The sequence below is a fragment of the Oratosquilla oratoria genome, chromosome 9, assembly GCF_046742065.1.
Source record: "Oratosquilla oratoria isolate Oo_2021 chromosome 9, ASM4674206v1, whole genome shotgun sequence".
Lineage (NCBI taxonomy): Eukaryota > Metazoa > Arthropoda > Malacostraca > Stomatopoda > Squillidae > Oratosquilla > Oratosquilla oratoria.
This window is the reverse complement of record NC_134785.1, coordinates 30,050,081-30,067,713: the sequence shown is the minus strand read 5'-3', so window position 1 is coordinate 30,067,713 and position 17,633 is coordinate 30,050,081. Positions and strand designations below refer to the sequence as shown.

The 17,633-nt window shown below is 39.7% G+C and overlaps 1 protein-coding gene across 1 annotated transcript in view; it reads left to right on the top strand.

Annotated features, from left to right (window-relative positions):
• The window catches only part of Plod (procollagen lysyl hydroxylase), a 550,148-nt gene that overhangs the window by 1,986 nt on the left and 530,529 nt on the right, over positions 1-17,633 (top strand). Inside the window, exons 3-7 of the mRNA XM_076190170.1 lie at positions 1,656-1,792; positions 1,949-2,112; positions 4,561-4,737; positions 10,186-10,385; positions 17,043-17,174. Coding sequence (XP_076046285.1) covers positions 1,656-1,792; positions 1,949-2,112; positions 4,561-4,737; positions 10,186-10,385; positions 17,043-17,174 — 810 coding nt within the window. The remainder of the gene's footprint in view (positions 1-1,655; positions 1,793-1,948; positions 2,113-4,560; positions 4,738-10,185; positions 10,386-17,042; positions 17,175-17,633) is intronic.

Sequence of the window (17,633 nt, the reverse complement as noted above, 5' to 3'; positions counted from 1 at the left end):
TTTATGTCCTGTGATGGGTGCTATGGATTTTGTGTATTAGATCCTGTGTAACATGCAGTTTCATTTATTTAAGACACTAGGTTCTACCTGGAAATGGTTTGTTGGTGTTGCCTTTATGATTAGATTAAAATGAAAAAAAAAGTTTAATTTCATGAAGTTGTACTCTGTCTTTATAATATCTAATGGGTGGGATTGGAATTATGCCTTTTGACTTTTGCTACCTCCCTTGTGAGGGGGAAAAAGAAAGTCCTTGGTATGCATGTACATATATATATATATATATATATATATATATATATATATATATATATATATATATATATATATATATATATATATATATGATATCTAAACATGTATAATTATCTATATCTCAAGGGCCTTTTCCCCCTTATAAGGGAGGTGGCTAGCCAGAACACACATTCCACTTCCATCCACCATTCATTGTTTCCCTCTCATCTTAGCTCCTTGTGGATGAAGGGTCATCCTTGTCTTCTGTCTATTGTCTAGGTCAGAAGCAGTGTTGCAAGACACAGCATATCCACAGCAGGGCTACTTCATTTACACAGCAACCCTCCCTCCTTGTCCCCTCATGCAAAAAAAAGGGGAGAAATCCTTTTGGGCTGCATCAAAATATCATCAATATACAATATATAACCATTCTCCACTGACATCTATCCCCTGCCTTCTTCTTTCCCTGCACAATAGATATTCCCCATTTGCTCAAAGCCCCTTTCACACTTTCCATCTAAATGTCTAAAGGATGTTAAGAAATATAGATTTCCTTGGAATAACTTTGAATGTGATATAGGCCGAGCTGGATCAGTACATAAATATCACATTAAAATATGATAATTGGAAATCAAGGTGACAGACTAAGTTGGAACTGTACGTGAATTTGAGGCTGTCTATCTGTATACCAAGGGCTTTTTCCCCCTTACCAGGGAGGTAGCTAACTCAAAATACATATACCCATTCCCATCCAGTACACTTTCCTGTCTTTCATCTTAGCTTCTCATGGATTATAGGTCATCCCTGTATTCCACCCACTGCCCTGGGTCAGAAGCAATGCAGCAAGGCACAGCTAGGTATGATAAATTGGAGAGTAGGGGATGGGGCCCAATGAGCATTGTTCTTTTCATGTATACTAGAATGAGGTAAATACCACATCTATCCATCTCGGTTTTAGTCATCCTCTCAAGTTCACCCCATCCACCTCCACCTTCTACACTCTTTTTGCTAATCTATCCTCACTCATTTTTTCCATGTGCCCAAACTATATCAGTAATTTTTCATCAGTCCTATCTGCCATCTCCCTTTCTAACCCTGCTCTCCTCTTCACCTCATTTCTCACTCTATCCAACCTTGTAAGCCCCATCATACTTCTCAGACACTTCATCTGTCTCTCGTGAATTCCAAGTCTGTGCCCCATGCAGTGTTATCGATATGATCACCCCTTCATATAATCTTCACTTTGCATCCATTCCCAGATGCCTATTTTTCATGACACTTCAATTTTAGAAGACATATACTTGCTTCCTTCATCCTACAGTTTACCTCCAACCCCACTCTTCCATTTCCTGCTACAAAATATGTATGTAAAGACAAAAGAAATAGTTTCAACTTAGTAGCAAAATAATATGATTATCTTATAGGTGCTTGGAATGGGAGAAATATGGGATGGTGGTGACATGGTCAATGAAGCTGGTGGAGGACAAAAAGTGAGCCTCCTTCGGAAGGCCTTGGAAAAATATCAGGACAAAGAAAATACTATTATCATGTTCACTGACAGGTTTGCATTTTTTTTTTCCCTTTGGTGAATCTTGATGTAATTAATGTTTGGTCATGATTTATATTTGGAAAGATGTATATAAATTGTATTCAGTATTATTCTGATACACCTATATTGTTCAAATATTATTTGTTGATCGTCCATATTTTCTTTCAGCTATGATGTGATAATCACAGCAGATAAGGACACAATACTCCAGAAATTTGATCTCCTTGGGGCTCGTGTAGTCTTTGGTGCTGAAGATTTTTGTTGGCCAGATGATAGTTTGGCTTCTCAATATCCACGGGTTTCCTTTGGATACAAATACTTAAACTCTGGAGGTAAGAATAATAATCAATCATTGCCTTAAGTTTAACAGCGTGGAAAACCTGCAGCCCCACAGTGGTTGGCAGGGGTCCTTGGAACCTCCCACAGATTTCTCTGGGAAGAAACTTTGAACTGTTGTTGTTGTTGCTGTTCCCTAGACTGTCTGGCTAATAAGTCCTGTCTCTTGGAGGAACACTAGGGCTGGAATAGAGTTTTCCCACAAATCCTTTATAGAGTGTATATTGTGTTGTTGGCAATGCAGTCTTCCATAATATGTTGTATAGTATAGGGTGAAGTGTTACATCCTGGGCAGTTGTCTGCAGTACTGTCATCCAGCCTCTTCTGGTAGCTTAGAAGGGCTGGATGGTGGCCACATCACAATTTGGCTAGATGAACTGTGTCCTTTTGGAAGAGAGAGGATTCAGAAGGATGTATATCAGGGGGGTCTGTCATTTAGCAATGTATTGTCCTTTCAGTTTGATGATGGAGCAATGAGTGGTGTTTTTATGGATATGCTTCTGGAGGTTGGTGTCTGGTGGTTGTGGAGGAAGAGAAGAGAGTATTTGGGTGTTGCTTTGATGTTTCTTTGTGTGTAGGGGTGTTCTGCCATGTAATGTAGTGAGTGTGCTGTGTTTGTGGAGGCTGTGACAAGTGTTTGTGTACCTCTCATGTCAAGGTGATCCTTGACTTTGAGGACTTTTTTTCATGGTGTAAATGGTCTGGAAGGAGTGAACATCAGGTGGTGACCAAGGATAGGATGGATAGATGGGGTAAAAGGGACATTGGGTGAGAGGGGAGTGTCTGTGGAGGAAGGAAGAGAGAAGACAGAAGATAGGGGTGAGTGGAGAATGGTTGTGTATGGATGGTGCTGTGATGCATGGAAGGGAGTGGGTGGGGGATGAGGGAGTAAGTGTGAATGATATTTTAACATAGCCCAAAGAGCTCCCTGTCTTCTCTTTTTCTGCATGAAGGGACAAGAGGGGGGGGGTCACTGATTAAATGAAGTGGCCTTGCTGTGGATGTGCTGTGTCTTGCTACATTGCTTGTGACCTAAGGCAGTGGATGAGATGCAGGGATGACCCATCATCCAAGAGGAGCCAAGATAAGAGGGAGGGAGGGGGATGAATGGGAGTGGAGTATGTGGGGATGGAATGGGTGGGAGTGGATTTTATACCTTTGTTTTTTAGCTACCTCCCATGTGATTGGGGAAAAGCCATTGGTATATGTATGTAAATGGTCTGTAGGTGTTTTATTTCTGCAGCCTGTAATTGTCTTTAGGGTTTTGTTTTATGTGGTCTGAAGGATGTTGTAATGTGTCTTAATTAGATTAGGGGCAGGCTCACATAATTCATCACTAAGCATATGCATTTTTGTATACTGTAGTATTAGTTTCTTTGTTTTGTTCAAATGTTGTTCCTGCTATTGATTTAAGTGTGTTAAGTCTAGGTGTGCAGTGTCCTGGTGTGGCAATGTCTTTGTCATGGGACCACCCCCCCAACCCCAAGAGTTGGGGCCAACCATCCACAAAATACCCCTACCATTGGCTACCTCCCTTGTAAGGGGGAAAAAGCTCTTGGTATATATATGTATGTATGTATTAGGTCTCATGCAAGTGGCACCAATTCCTGGGAGTAGCCTTGGTTACCTGGGCAAGTACCACAATCCTTTTTACAACAATGCATAGTTTGAACTGTTCTCTGTGTTGTATCAATGTGGGACTGTTGTTACTAGCTCAAAGTTGTAGGGAGAAGAGAGCAGTCATTGGTTGTCAGCTCTCCATGTGTGAAATAACATAAAAAGTAACAACTTAGGTTGATAGAGAGATATCTTGGGCCTGGTCCAGAGATCAAGTGGCAGCTCATCAGGGCTGCACCTACTGGAGGTGGTGAAGGGGGGATTGACGAGTTTTGAAAATGGACAGCTTTGATGTTCATCTTGCAGGACCACCACATGCTAGTACCTGTCATTGGTCCCCAAGAGGAGTAATGTAGCAATGATACATTGAATGAAATGAGTTGTATTTGAATGAGGGTAAATATAAAGGATCAATCAGTTGATCTCTGGCCTCAGTTAAGATCCTTGGCATTAAGAAGAAGCTGTGTATTATTTTCTGTATTGTATGAATGCAGGGCAGTGGAAGGTAATGTATATTGTGTCCTATGTATAGTGATCATGTAGGGTGTGTGGTGTTATTTTTCAGGCCAATTTTGTGCTGGTATTATTTCATCTATAATGCATTAATCACAGCAGGGGAGAACACAGTATTTCATAAATTTTATCTGACCTTCATGGCAGAAAGTATTGATAAGAAATACTGGGATGGTTTGGGTATATGAAAAAAAAAAGTAAAAAAAATACAGTCAAGGGTTTGCTGTGTGTTCATCCACTGTTACTTTGTCATAATTTTGATTGAAGTATCTGTTTATGGTACTGGATTTATTTTCATATATTCATTTTTGCAGGGTTCATTGGCTATGCCCCTGAGATGTATAAGATAGTTTCCCAGCATCCAGTTAAGAATGGTGATGATGATCAGCTGTATTATACCAAGATATTCCTGAACGAAGAGCTCAGAGACAAATATAACATGAAGCTCGACACACAAGCCAAAGTCTTTCAGAATCTGAATGGTTTGAATGGTAATGTCTTAATTCAATAGTTCTGTATGTAGTAGATACAAGTATTCATCTTTTACCCAGTTTATCCCATTTGGGGTATTGGCTGCATGTTATTGTGGGTTTGAAAGCTGCTCAGTAGCATGCAGCTGATACTTTAGGATCTATATGTGCCCCTACGGACCAGGGCCACACATCATTTCGTCTGTGGTAGAGGAAATCTTTATTCATAGATAAATGATGCTACTTTATTATACTGCGACTGTCCTTCCATTATGCTGTCCCCCACTCTTGTTACTGCCCTGTACCATTTCTCTGAATATCCATTTTCTCAATTTACCGAACCCTGTGGTTGGGGAAAAGAATACTGCCACCAAGTCTTTCCACTTGAGTTGCATAAGGCGACAAAAATGGGACAGGGGTAGAACTAGGCATCCTTCTCCCTGTAGCCCCTAAGGGGCCATTCTAAGAAAAAAATAAAGGTATAAGAGGGTCTAGGAGGAGTTTTCCAACCAGAACCCTAAGGTTTGGGTCTTTTAATGTGTGTGGATATGGTGCAGATGAGAGTAAAAGGAAAGAGATATGCAGTATATTTGTGAGAAGAAAGATGGATGTGTTGGCATTGAATGAAACTAAGTTGAAAGGGAGGGGCAAGTTTGAATTTTGGAGTGTAGTTGGGAGGATCTCAGGAGTGAAGAGAGGATGAGGGAGAGAAGGGGTGGCTATACTAGTAAGTGAAGAGATAGGTGAGCATATGGTGGAATGGAAGGTTTCTACAAGGTTAATGTGGATGAAGGTGAAACCGGGAAAGGAGATGTGGGTTTTTGTAAGTGCATATGGGCCTGGTAGTGAGAACAGTGTAGAAGAAAGGGAGGCTTCTTGGATAAATTTAAATGAGTGCATAGAGGGATTAGGGAGAAATATGAATGTAGAGTTATTGGAAGACCTTAATGCTAGGGTAGGAAATGAACCAGTAGATGGAATGGTTAGTGAGTTTGGAGTTCCAGGAAAAAATTGTAGTGAGAGTTGATGGTGGAGATGTGTCTAGAGTTGATGATAGCAGATAAGTGTTTAGAAAGAAAGTCAAGCATAAGTATACATGGGAGAGAGTGGTGGATGGAAGGGTGATAGATAGAGTGTTAGTGGACTATATAGTGGTAACCAGGAGTATAGTTGGAAGAGTTTTCGATGTACATGTTCTAAATGGGGCAATATCAGATAATTTTTTGGTGGAATGTAAGTTGAGAGTGGAGGATAGATGGAGAAAGAGGATAAGGACAGAAAGTAGGGAGGTGCTTAAAGTGAACTGCTTAAATGAGAAAGAAAAGGAGAATGAGTTCAAGAAGAAGTTGAGAGAGGAGTGGGAGGGAGTGAAGGATAGAGTAGGAGTGGAGGAGGAATGGGGATGTTTCAAGGAAAGAGTCACAAGGTGTGCAAAGATGGTGTGTGGAACAAGGAGGATGGGAGGAAAAAGAAAGAAGGGTAGTGAGTGGTGGGATGAGGAAGCAAAGAAGGTTGAAGAAGCGAGCTTTCACAAATTGGCTACAAAATAGGACAAGAGATATGAAAGGTACAAAGAAAATAGAAAAGAAGTAAAGCATAAGATAAAGGAGGCAAAGAGGAGAACAGATGTGAAATGTGGTAAGAGTATGACAGACAGTTTTGAAAGCAATAAAAAGATGTTTTGTAAGGAAATTAAGAGAGGAAGAGGAGGCAAATCAAATACGAGGAAAAGGTAAAATGTCCAGATGGAGAGATGATAATGAAAGAGAAGGCAGTAAGAGGAAGATGGGCAGAGTATTTTAGGGAGTTGCTAAATGTGAAGGAAGATAGAAAGGGAGAGGTAGTTGCAGTGGGAATCACTAAGGAAATTACCATGATGAGTGAAGAAAATGGAGGAGAAATAAGGAAAGATGAGGTGAAGGCAGTTGTTAAGATGATGAGAGCAAGTAAGGTACCTGGGTTGGATGGGTGTCATCCAGAATGTCTAAAAAGAAAGGAGGTGCAGTGATGGTGGACTCACTGGTGAGGTTATTTAATGCTTGTTTAAGATAGGGTAGAGTGCAGGAGGACTGGAGGAGTGTCTGTATAGTTCCACTTTACAAGGGAAAGGGGGTCAAGTGTGAGTGTAGTAGTTTCAGAGGGATCAGTTTGTTAAGTATGATTGGAAAAGCTAATGGGAGAGTCTTGATTGAGAGGATTAGGAGAGGAACAGAGAGAGTAATTGGTGAGGAACAATGTGGGTTTAGGACAAGTAGGGGTTGCCTGGATCAGATTTTTGTGGTAAGACAGATATGTGAGAAAGCTTTAGGTAAAGGTAAGGATGTTTTTTGGGCCTTTATGGATTTGGAAAAGGCTTATGACAGGGTATTGCAGATATATGGAATAGGAGGAAAGCTCTTAAGAGCAGTCAAGAGTTTTTACAAGAGTGGTAGAGCTTGTGTTAGGATCAAATGGAGAGAATGAGTGGTTTGAGGTAAAGGTGGGACTTCGTCAGGGATGCATTATGTCACCTTGGCTGTTCAATTTATACATGGATGGGTTGGTGTGAGAGGTAAATGCAATGGTAATGGGTTGGGGATTAGAGATGGTTAAAGAAAATGGAGAAAAGTGGGAGATAAGCCAATTGTTGTTTGCTGACAAAGTGTGCTTGTAGAAGGATCAGAGGAGGGATCAAGGAAGTTAGAGACAGAGTTTGGGAAGGTGTGCAAAAGAAGTTGAAAATAAGTGTGGGTAAAAGTAAGGTGATGAGATGTACAAGGGGAGAAAGTGGCAGCAGATTGGAAGTGAGTATTAAGGGAGAGAAACTGGAGGAAGTGGATAGTTTTAGATACTTGGGTGCAAATGTGGCGGGAAAGGGAGGAGTGGAGGTGGAGGTAGAATATAGATTGAGAGAAGCAAGTAAATGCCTTGGAGGATTAAAAAGTGTAATGAGAAATAGACATTTGGGAATGGATGCTAAAAGGAGATTGTATGAAGTAGTGATTGTGCCAACGGAAAGATGAAAATTTATTCTAGTTTGTTTACATCACTTTTTTTTTTTTTTTTTTTTTTCATTTACACTGATAATGGCAGATTTTTTAAGGTTTCACACCCAAAAAGGTGAATCCATTGAAAACCTTCATCAGTGGAGGGAATGAATTAGAAAAAAAGATAAGTTACAAGTTGAATATTCTACCATGGAGGTAAGTAGATTTTTATCCAAGCTGAAATGATTTAGAGATTTAATTTCCTCCTATGAAGGTAGATTGCATGATCTGGAGCAAAACCTTGAGCAAGACAAGGGAGTAAACGTGACTCAGAAAGCTATAGGAAAAGGTAAGAATGTTTTTTGGGCCTTTATGGATTTGGAAAAAGCTTATGACAAGGTAGACAGGAAGGCACTGTGGGAGGTTTTGGAGATATATAGGATTATGGGAATGCTGTTAAGGGAAGTTTAGAGATTGTTCAGTGTGAACATAGATGAGGTAGTGCAGGAGGTAATGTGCAGGGGACTTTAGATGGTTAAAGAAAATGAGAAAAAGTGGAAGATGAGCCAGTTGTTGTTTTCTGGTGACACTGCATGTTGGAACTGTACATGAATTTGAGGCTAGGTATGGTAAAAAATCAGAGAATAGGAGATGGTTCCTAACGAATGTTACTCCTTTCCTGTATACTACAGTTAGGTAAACACACACGTACAAATTCATGTATGGTTCCAACTTAACCTATATCTTTGATTTCCAGTTATCATATTTAGATTTGATTTCATGTATTGTTTGAGCTTGGGCTATATCACTTTCTAAGCTATTCCACATATTTATACATCTATATGGAAAACTATTTCTTCACATCTTTTTGACATGTAGTCTTTCTTAATTTACTTCTATGACACAGCCTGTGTTAGAATTAGAAATGGAGGGAGGGAGTGGTTGTTGTTGTCGTTCCCTAGACTGTCTGTCCGAGCAGTCCCGTCTCCCCAAGGAAGGGAGTGGTTTGAGGTAAAGGTGGGACTTTGCCAGGGATGTGTTATGTCGCCTTGGCTGTTCAATTTATACATGGATGGGGTGGTGCGAGAGGTAAATGCAAAAGTAATGGTCCAGGGATTGGAGATAGAAATGGAGAAAAGTGGGAGATAAGCCAGGTGTTGTTTGTTGACAACACTGTGCTTATGGCAGGTTCAGAGGAGGGATTAAGCAAGTTAGTGACGGTTTGGGAAGGTGTGCAAAAGAAGGAAGTTGAAGAAAAATGTGGGTAGAAGTAAGGTGATGAGATGTACAAAGAGAGAGGATGGCAGCAAATTGGAAGTGAGTATTAAAGGAGAGATACTGGATGAAGTGGATAGCTTTAGATACTTGGGTGCAAATGTGGCAGGAAAAGGAGTGGAGGTGGAGGTAGAATGTAGATAGAGAGAAGCAAATAAATGCCTTGGGGTATTAAAAAGTGTAATGAGAAATAGACATTTGGGAATGGATGCTAGGAGGAGATTGTATGAAGGGGTGATTGTACCAACAGCACTGTGTGGGGCAGAAATATAGAACATAAGATAGGAAGAGTTTAAATGCATTTGAAATGGAATGCCTGAGAAGTATGGTAGGGATTACTAGGTTGGATAGAGTGAGAAATGAGGAGGAGAGCATGGGTGGAAAGGTAGTTGGGAGTTAGGGTTGATGAAAGAGTATTGTGATGGTTTGGACACATGGAAAGAATGAGTTAAAAAAGATTAGTAAAAGAGGTGTGGAAGGCAGAGGTGGAGGGAGTGAACATGAGGAGACTAGCGAGGATAAGATGGATGGATGGATGGGGTAAAAGGGGCATTGGGAAAGAGGGGAATGTTTGTTGAGGAAGGAAGGGAGAAGACAGAAGTTAGGGGTGAGTAGAGAATGGTTGTTTATGGATGATGCTGTGATGCATGGAAGGGAGTGGGTGGGGGATGGGGTGAGGGAGTATGTGTAAAAGATATTTTGACACAGTCTGAAGGAATGTCTCCCTGTCTTCTCCATTTCTGCAAAAGGGGATGGAGAGGGTGGTTGCCAATTAAATGAAGCTGCCTTGCTGTGGATTTACTGTGTCCTGCTGCATTGTTTCTGACCCAGGACAGTGGGCAAGATACAGGGATGAGCCAAGAAAAAAGGGAGGGAAGGATGGTGAATGGGAGTGAAGTATAAAGGGATGAAATGGGTGTGGGTGGATTTATGCCTTTGACTTTGGCTACCTTCCTTGTTAAGGGAAAAAAAACTGTTGGTATGTGTATGTATGTGTGTATTTATTGATTTAATTATATCATAGCCAGTAACTCTGTGATGATGTAATGCCATGTTACATACATATACCAAAGGCTTTTTCCTCCTACATGGGGGGGGGGGTAGCCAAAGAGAAAAAGGCATAGAAACCACTCCCACCTAGTTGATAGTGAGTTAGCAACGGTAATGTGCACATAAATAAAACAATAATCAAGACTCCATGTTATTAATGTTTTTATCCAATTTTCAGCTGATGTGTCACTTAATGTTGAGGAGAAAAAAACGACATTAGTGAACACTGTGTACCAAAACACCCCTGTGGTTATTCATGGCAATGGTCCTTCCAAGATTCTCCTGAATAGTTTGGGTAATTACTTGGCTAAGAGCTGGGCATATAATGCAGGATGTCTGGCTTGCAAAGAAAATAATATTGACATGGAAAATATGGAGGTCAGAATTTTGGTCAATTTTTTTGCATGTGTGGAGTGACTGTATTGTACAATAATTTGTGCATGCATAGGTGAAGATGAAAATAGGCTACTATGCTGAAAGTAGAAAATTTTTGCATGCAAATTATATATTTACCAAAGGCTGTTTCCCCCATATAAGGAAGGTGACCAAAGCAAAGTATATACCCATATCGGAAGGAAATCCTATTCAGCCACCTTTCCCATTTCAGCACCTCAAACAGAGAAGAGAGTACAAACTGATAGGGGTGAATGGATGGTGCTTGTGAGATGATGCAGCCTGAAGAGTTGTTCTTCTCATGTTATTCATAGATTATTTTAAGTGGTTGAAGAGGGGGGGGAGTAGGGGCAGATCCAGAGGGCTCAGGCCTTCCCTTTTATGATTCTTCACTCTACAGCCCAAAAGCTCAGTAGCAACAAAAATGCAGAAGCTCAACTCACTAAGAGATGAGAGCTTTAAGACTGAACAATTGTTGGTGCAGTAAATATTTTTCAGTCATATAGATTTCGTGGTGTTGTTAAAGGTCAGAGTGCATGAAATTTACTCTTTTTTTTTTCAAAACTCCAAGCAGAGTAAATAAAAAAGTATTGCCGATCATTCCCATGAAATATTTTTGCTGTTAAACTTGAATGTAGGTAAAACAATGCTATTTCTAATTGAAAAAAATTGTCTGCAGTTTGAATAGCTGTGAGGAAATTTGATAAATTATGGTCTATTGTGTAGCTGCTGAGTGTAAAAACAGTTTAGGAATGTACTAACATAATCAACGTTGTCAATAATTTGGATTTCCACATCTTTAAGACTAAGCATCCAATGTCTATTGATCTGCCTCTATCCTGTATCTGATAGTTTGTGATCCTCCCTTGTAATATATAGTATCTTAACATATATAACTACTAATACATAAATTTTGTTGAAGGAAACTGTTTTCTGTATTAATAATTTTCTTGGAGATAGTTTCTAAAGATCTCACTAATCGCCATGTAGCAGGGACTAAACTCTGTAGGACTTGTGCGTAGGTGGACATATTCTCCGATCTGGATTTTGGCTCAACTGAGCTTTCTTCAGGGAGTGTGTCAAATGTCAACAAAGTGCGATATTTGACCACGCAAAATTATTAGACTAGGGGAGATCACATGATAGTTTGAAAAATGTGCATAAATTATCTCCTCATGCTTCTGGCCTACCCTGTGTTCTCATACTGGGTAGCGCTAATAAATCAAGTGCCTGTATGTTCAAATTGGGGTTTTTATCCTTGATATAAAGGGCCTCGATTATCTTTAACTTTCTTGGGTCCATGCAGGTTTCCAAGATTTTCGTGTTCTGTTCTAATTCTTCTCGTGTAATGTGGTATCTGTGTGATGTCAAAGCATGGTTCTTTGGGATCACACAGATACTCTGTGGGAACCATACTACTGATGCATATTCCAATCTTGGATGTATCAGGGTTTCAGTGAGTTTTTTCATCATCTCATCATCCATATAGTGGAATGCCACTGTAATCTTCTGTAGTAGTCCATATGTCTCTCCCACAATCCTGCTGATATCTCTCTCAGGTGACAGGTTGTCTTTTATCAACACTCCCGAGTCTTTCTCCTCTTTTGCTTTTGTAATGTGTTCACTTCCCAAGGAATAGTTTAAGGATGGCCTTTTACCGCTATTGCCCATTTCCAGTGCTTCACATTTTTAGGTATTGAACTTCATTTCCCATTCTTGGCTTCATGCAAAAATAGTGTCTAGATCTAACACAATATTCATATATTATGGTAAAATATTCAGGGTTCCTTTTACTGATTTTTTTTTTTATGTATAATTATTTTGTCAGCCTTGTTGGCGGCATGTCCAGACTAGAATTGCCGCCCCCCTTAAATGTGCTGCTCTAGGGAATATTTACCCTCACCCCCATGTGAGGGCCCTGCTGTTGTTGAACATCAATCAGTCTCGAGTAAGAGCTTAAAAGATTTGACACACATGACCTTCCAGATCTGAAGTCAAACTGACTGTCTGTCAATGTGTTCATCTTTTCAAGATATTTGGTCCATCAATCTTTCACAATCCTTTCACATAATTTCACTATTGTGCTGTGATACTAGCCTATAGTTTAGTGGTGTTTCCTTGTTTACCTTTGTGAATTGGCACCATGTTTGCCCTTTTCCAGTCAAGCAGCACATTGGCTTCTTTCAATGAACATGTTATAAGATTGTGGATCTTGTCCGCTAGTTGTTTCCTACATTCTTTAAGTATATAATTTGAGATCCTGTCAAGTCCTGAGGCTTTTGTCACAGCCAATGATCCCAAGAAATTGAGTACTTCCCTCACCTCTACATTTATATCTGCTAAACCTGGTTTTTTGCTAACCATGCTTTTCTCGAAAAAGTTGCACTCTTTTGTGAAGACTGATTGGAAACCTTCATTCATTATTTCTGCCTGAGCTGAAGCCTCTTCAAAGACCTCACCATCTACTATTAACTATGTGATTTATTCTCTCTGTCTCAGTTTACCATTTATGAACCTGTAAAACAGTTTTGGTTCATCTTTGTATTTTTCTACTACACCTCTTTCAAAATTGGTTTCTTTCTTGTATAGTTATTCATAACTTGATCTCTGAATAATATTTTAATGCAGCCTGAAGGGATTTCTCCTGTTTTCTTTTCTCTGCATGAGGGGATGTAGAGGGGGGTTTTGTATTAAATGAAGTGGCCTTGCTGTGGATGTGCTGTGTCTTGCTGCAGTGTTTCTGACTTGGGGCAGTGGGCGAGATGCAGGGATGACCCATTATCCAGGAGGACCCAAGAAAAGAGGGAGGGAGGGATGGTGAATGGGAGTGGAGTATGTGGGGATGAAATGGATGTGAATGGATTTATGTCTTTGACTCTGACTACCTCCCTTGTAAGGGGAAAAAGCCCATGGTATATGAATATATGTACATCATTTAATAGTCCAATTTAACCTATTTATGGCACAGTCTCTTTCTCATGATTTTTTACCTCAAAATTGTAAGTAGTAGAATTTTTCCCATATGCAGAACTGTATGCCAGTATCAGATACATATGTTCATGCAAGTTATGTCTTTTTTGGATAGAAGAGGGCTACACACACAAAAAAAATCAATTTTCTCACACTTATTGCCAGGGTATCAAAAGTCTACCCAAACTCTTTTGTCATCTCATGGTCTAGTTCATGATTCTAAAAAGTAGCTTAAGGGATGTTCAATGCACATAAGAACACTCCACCCCCCCCCCCTAGCCAAAAGACTATAGGCCTAAGTAGCCTATGTTACCTAGTTGTATCTTATGGGAAGGGGAGCTATGCTCATGGTGTCATGGCTTTGTATCTCACAGTGTCTAGTTTGCTCTTAAATTCGTGTATAGTTTTTGCACACACTATTGTTTTATCCAGTTTGTTCCAGATATCCATGACTCTGTAGAAAACTTTTTTTTTTCAGGTCTCTTCTATAACTATCCTTTTTGAGTTTCTTATCATGTCCCCTTGTATTTCTCTTATCCCAGTTTAATAAGTTCTCTCTATCAAGGACTTTTGTGCCTTTCATGATTTTGTAAATGGTCAACAGGTCACCTCTTTCTCTTCTTTGTTCCAAAGTTGGTAATTTCAATTTAGCCAGTATTTCCTCATATGACAGGTTTGAAAGTGTTGGGGCCATTTTCGTTGCTGCTGTCTGGATTTGTTCAATTTTCTTTATATTCTTTTTGGTACTGGGTGACCATAGTGTTGTAGCCTTATTATTGTGACTAGTAATTTTCTTAACCATTTCTTTATCAAAATAGGTAAAAACCACCTTTATTGATCTTAGCAAGTTGTAAGATTCTCCGACAATTTTGTTTATCTGTTTATCAGGGGACATGTCAGTTGAGATAATTACTCCCAGGTTTTTTTCAGATCCCACTTTCTTTATTTGCAGCACCAATAATGAGTTCATAATTGGATGTACAGATAACGAATCCATTGGCATGCACACATGAAGGCTCGTAAGAAGGTTAGGTTAGGTTCATAATGTGTGCATGTCTAATGTATTTATTGTCTGCGCCAAATTATGAATTCATTATTGGTGCTGCACATTTTAATGCATATTCATAATCTGTGACCTGAATACTGTAATATCACCTCTTTCTCTTTGATCTTTCAAAGTTGACAGACCCAGTACATTTAGTCTTTCCTCATATGGTTTTTCTGCCAGGCTAGGGACTAGTTTGGTTGCTGCCCTTTGTATTTTCTTAATCTTGCTTATATCCTTCACTCTGTGTGGGGGCCATACTAATGATGCATATTCCAGTCTTGGATGTATCAGGGTGTCAATGATTTTTTTCATCATCTCTTCATCCATACAGTGGAATGCCACTTTAACCCCTTCCATACGGTGCCGCACACGTAGGCGTCATGGACTTAGATCTCGGTGGCAGCAACCAATGCCAGCCGTACGACGTGTCGTAATAATACTCGCATCATAATATATAGTCACCGCTTATATCGATCGTTCTCTCTTCACCCGTGAATTTTGATAACCATAGAAAATGCGATTACAAAAGAATTAGAAAGAATGTCATTATGGAGGGGCGACTACAATAAATATAATCAAGACGCCGATATGGCAGCCTCGCGAATACACTCGCTCCCCATGACGCCTACGTGTGCGGCACCGTATGGAAGGGGTTAATCTTCTGTAGTAATCCATATGTCTCTCACACAAACCTGCTGATATGTCTGTCCAGTGACAGGTTGTCTTTTATCAACATTCCCATGTCATTCTCCTCTTGCTTTTGTAATGGGTTCACTTCCTAAGAAATAGTTTAAGGATGGCTAATTGCCATTATTGCCCATTTCCAGTACTTTGCATTTTTTTGGTATTGAACTTTATTTTTCCATTTATGGCTCCATGCAAAAATAGTATTAAGATCTCTTGGCAATAGTCTACCATCCTCTCATTGTTCACTCTTCTTATGATTTTTGCATCATCTACAAGCGTGTTGGCATAGTTTGTTCTTCCTTCCATCATGTCATTGACATAGACAAGAAACATTATTGGTGCAAGCACTGAACCTTGTGGAACTCCACTCACTACTCCTCTCCAGCTTGACCTCTTATCCTTTACTACTGTCCTCATGTATCTTTCCTTCAAATAGTCTTTCATCCATTCTAGTAGTTTGCCACTCAGTACTCCACAGTGTTCTAATTTCCACACAAGTCGAGTGTGAGGTACTTTATCAAATGCCTTCCCTAGATTGAGGTACTCACAGTCCACCCACCCATCTCTCTCTTGCAGTACATCAGTCACTCTCGAGTAAAGACTTAAAAGGTTCAACACACATGACCTTCCAAATCTGAAGCCAAACTGTCTGCCAGAATATTTATTTCTTCAAAATATTTGGTTCAATACCCCCTCAAGGGTATTGGTGTGGGGTTAAAAGCTGCTCAGTAGCATGCAGCTGACACTTTAGGGCCTATATGTGGTGCCCCTATGGACCAGAGCCGCACATCATTTTGTCTGTGATAGAGGAAATCTTTATTCTTAGAGAAGTTATGCTACTTTATTATACTTTGATTGTCCCTCAGTTATGCTGTCCCCCCACTCTTAATACTGTCCTGTACCACTTCTCTGTATGTTCATTTCCTTTTTTTGCCAAACCCTGTGGTGGGGGAGAAGAATACTGCCACCTAGTGGTCCCACTTCAGTTGTAAAAGGCGACAAAAAATGGGATAGGGATAGGACTAGGTATCCTACTCTTGGTAGCCCCAAAGGGGACATTCCTAAAAAAAAAAAAGCAAAGGCATAAGAGGGTCTGGGAGTAGTTTTCCAACCGGAACCCTTAGGTTTGGGTCTTTTAATGTGTGTGTATGTAGTACAGATGAGAGTAGAAGAGAAGAGACAGGCAGTATGTTTGTGAACAGAAAGATGGATGAATTGGCATTGAGTGAAACTAAGTTGAAAAGGAGTGGCGAGTTTGAGATTGGAAGTGTAGCTGGGTCTTCCTTGTTTCCTCCTTTATATATTGGTATGATATCGGCATTTTTCCAGTCTTCTGGTATTTTTCCTTTTTTGAGTGATCATCTTATGTTATATATTTTACCTATCAGTTCTTTACATTCTTTCAGTATCCAGTTTGCAATTCCATCCGGGCCACACAATTTACTGATATCAAGGTTCATTATTTGGTCCATTATTTCTTTTCATGTTGCTATTATTTCTCTCATGGGGGCGATTTCACTTCTCACCCTTCATCCCAATGTTGTACATTTTCTCAAGTGAAAACCAACTTGAAGTGTTTGCTCATGACTTCAACCATTTCTATCTCTTCTGTGTATGTGTGTGTGTGTTTACCTAATTGTAGTATATAGGAAAGGAGCAACATTCATTGAGTCTTGTCTCCTAGTGTCCAGTTTACCATACCTAGCCGCACATTCATGTAGTTACCTAATTGTATCAATATGTGTGTGTGGGGGGACAAGGGTTAAGAAAAAGATGTGATTAGATTTTTTATGTTTTGTGAAAAACTTGAATGTAAGGTCATGTTTAAGATGTAATAGATTTTATAATTTCTTTTTCATGTACATATTGTGTAGGCAAGTAGACTGATCTTTGCATGTGTAAACAAACCACATTAACATTATCACATTTTATTGCAGATGTCTGAATTACCTCAAGTGCTGATTGGTGTGTTTATCACCAAGGCAGTACCTTTTATTGAAGAGATGTTGGAGAAGGTACAAAACTTGGACTACCCCAAGGGAAAGATTGATCTCTTTGTTTATTGCCAGGTATGTTTACTACAAGTTCTTTATTAGTCTCTATTGTGATCATATCAGTTTACTTTAGAGTGTATCCTCATTCTTGCAGGGTAAAAAAATTCCCAAAGTATCTGTTTATCAGAGGAATCAGTTTGTTGAGTGCAGTTGGGAAGGCTTATTGGGGGGTTTTGATTGAGAGGATTAGGAGAGGAACAGAGGGAGTAATTGGTGAGGAAAAGTGTGGGTAGGGGCTGCATGGATCAGATTTTTGTGGTAAGGCAGATATGTGAGAAAGCTTTAGGAAAATGTAAGGATTTTTTTTATGGATTTGTAAAAGGCTTATGACAGGGTAGACAGGAAGGCACTGTGAGAGGTCTTGCAGATATATGGGATAGGAGGAAAGCTGTTAAGAGCAGTTAAGAGTTTTTACAAGAGTAGTAGAGCCTGTATTAGAATTAGAAATGGAGAGAGCGAGTGGTTTGAGGTAAA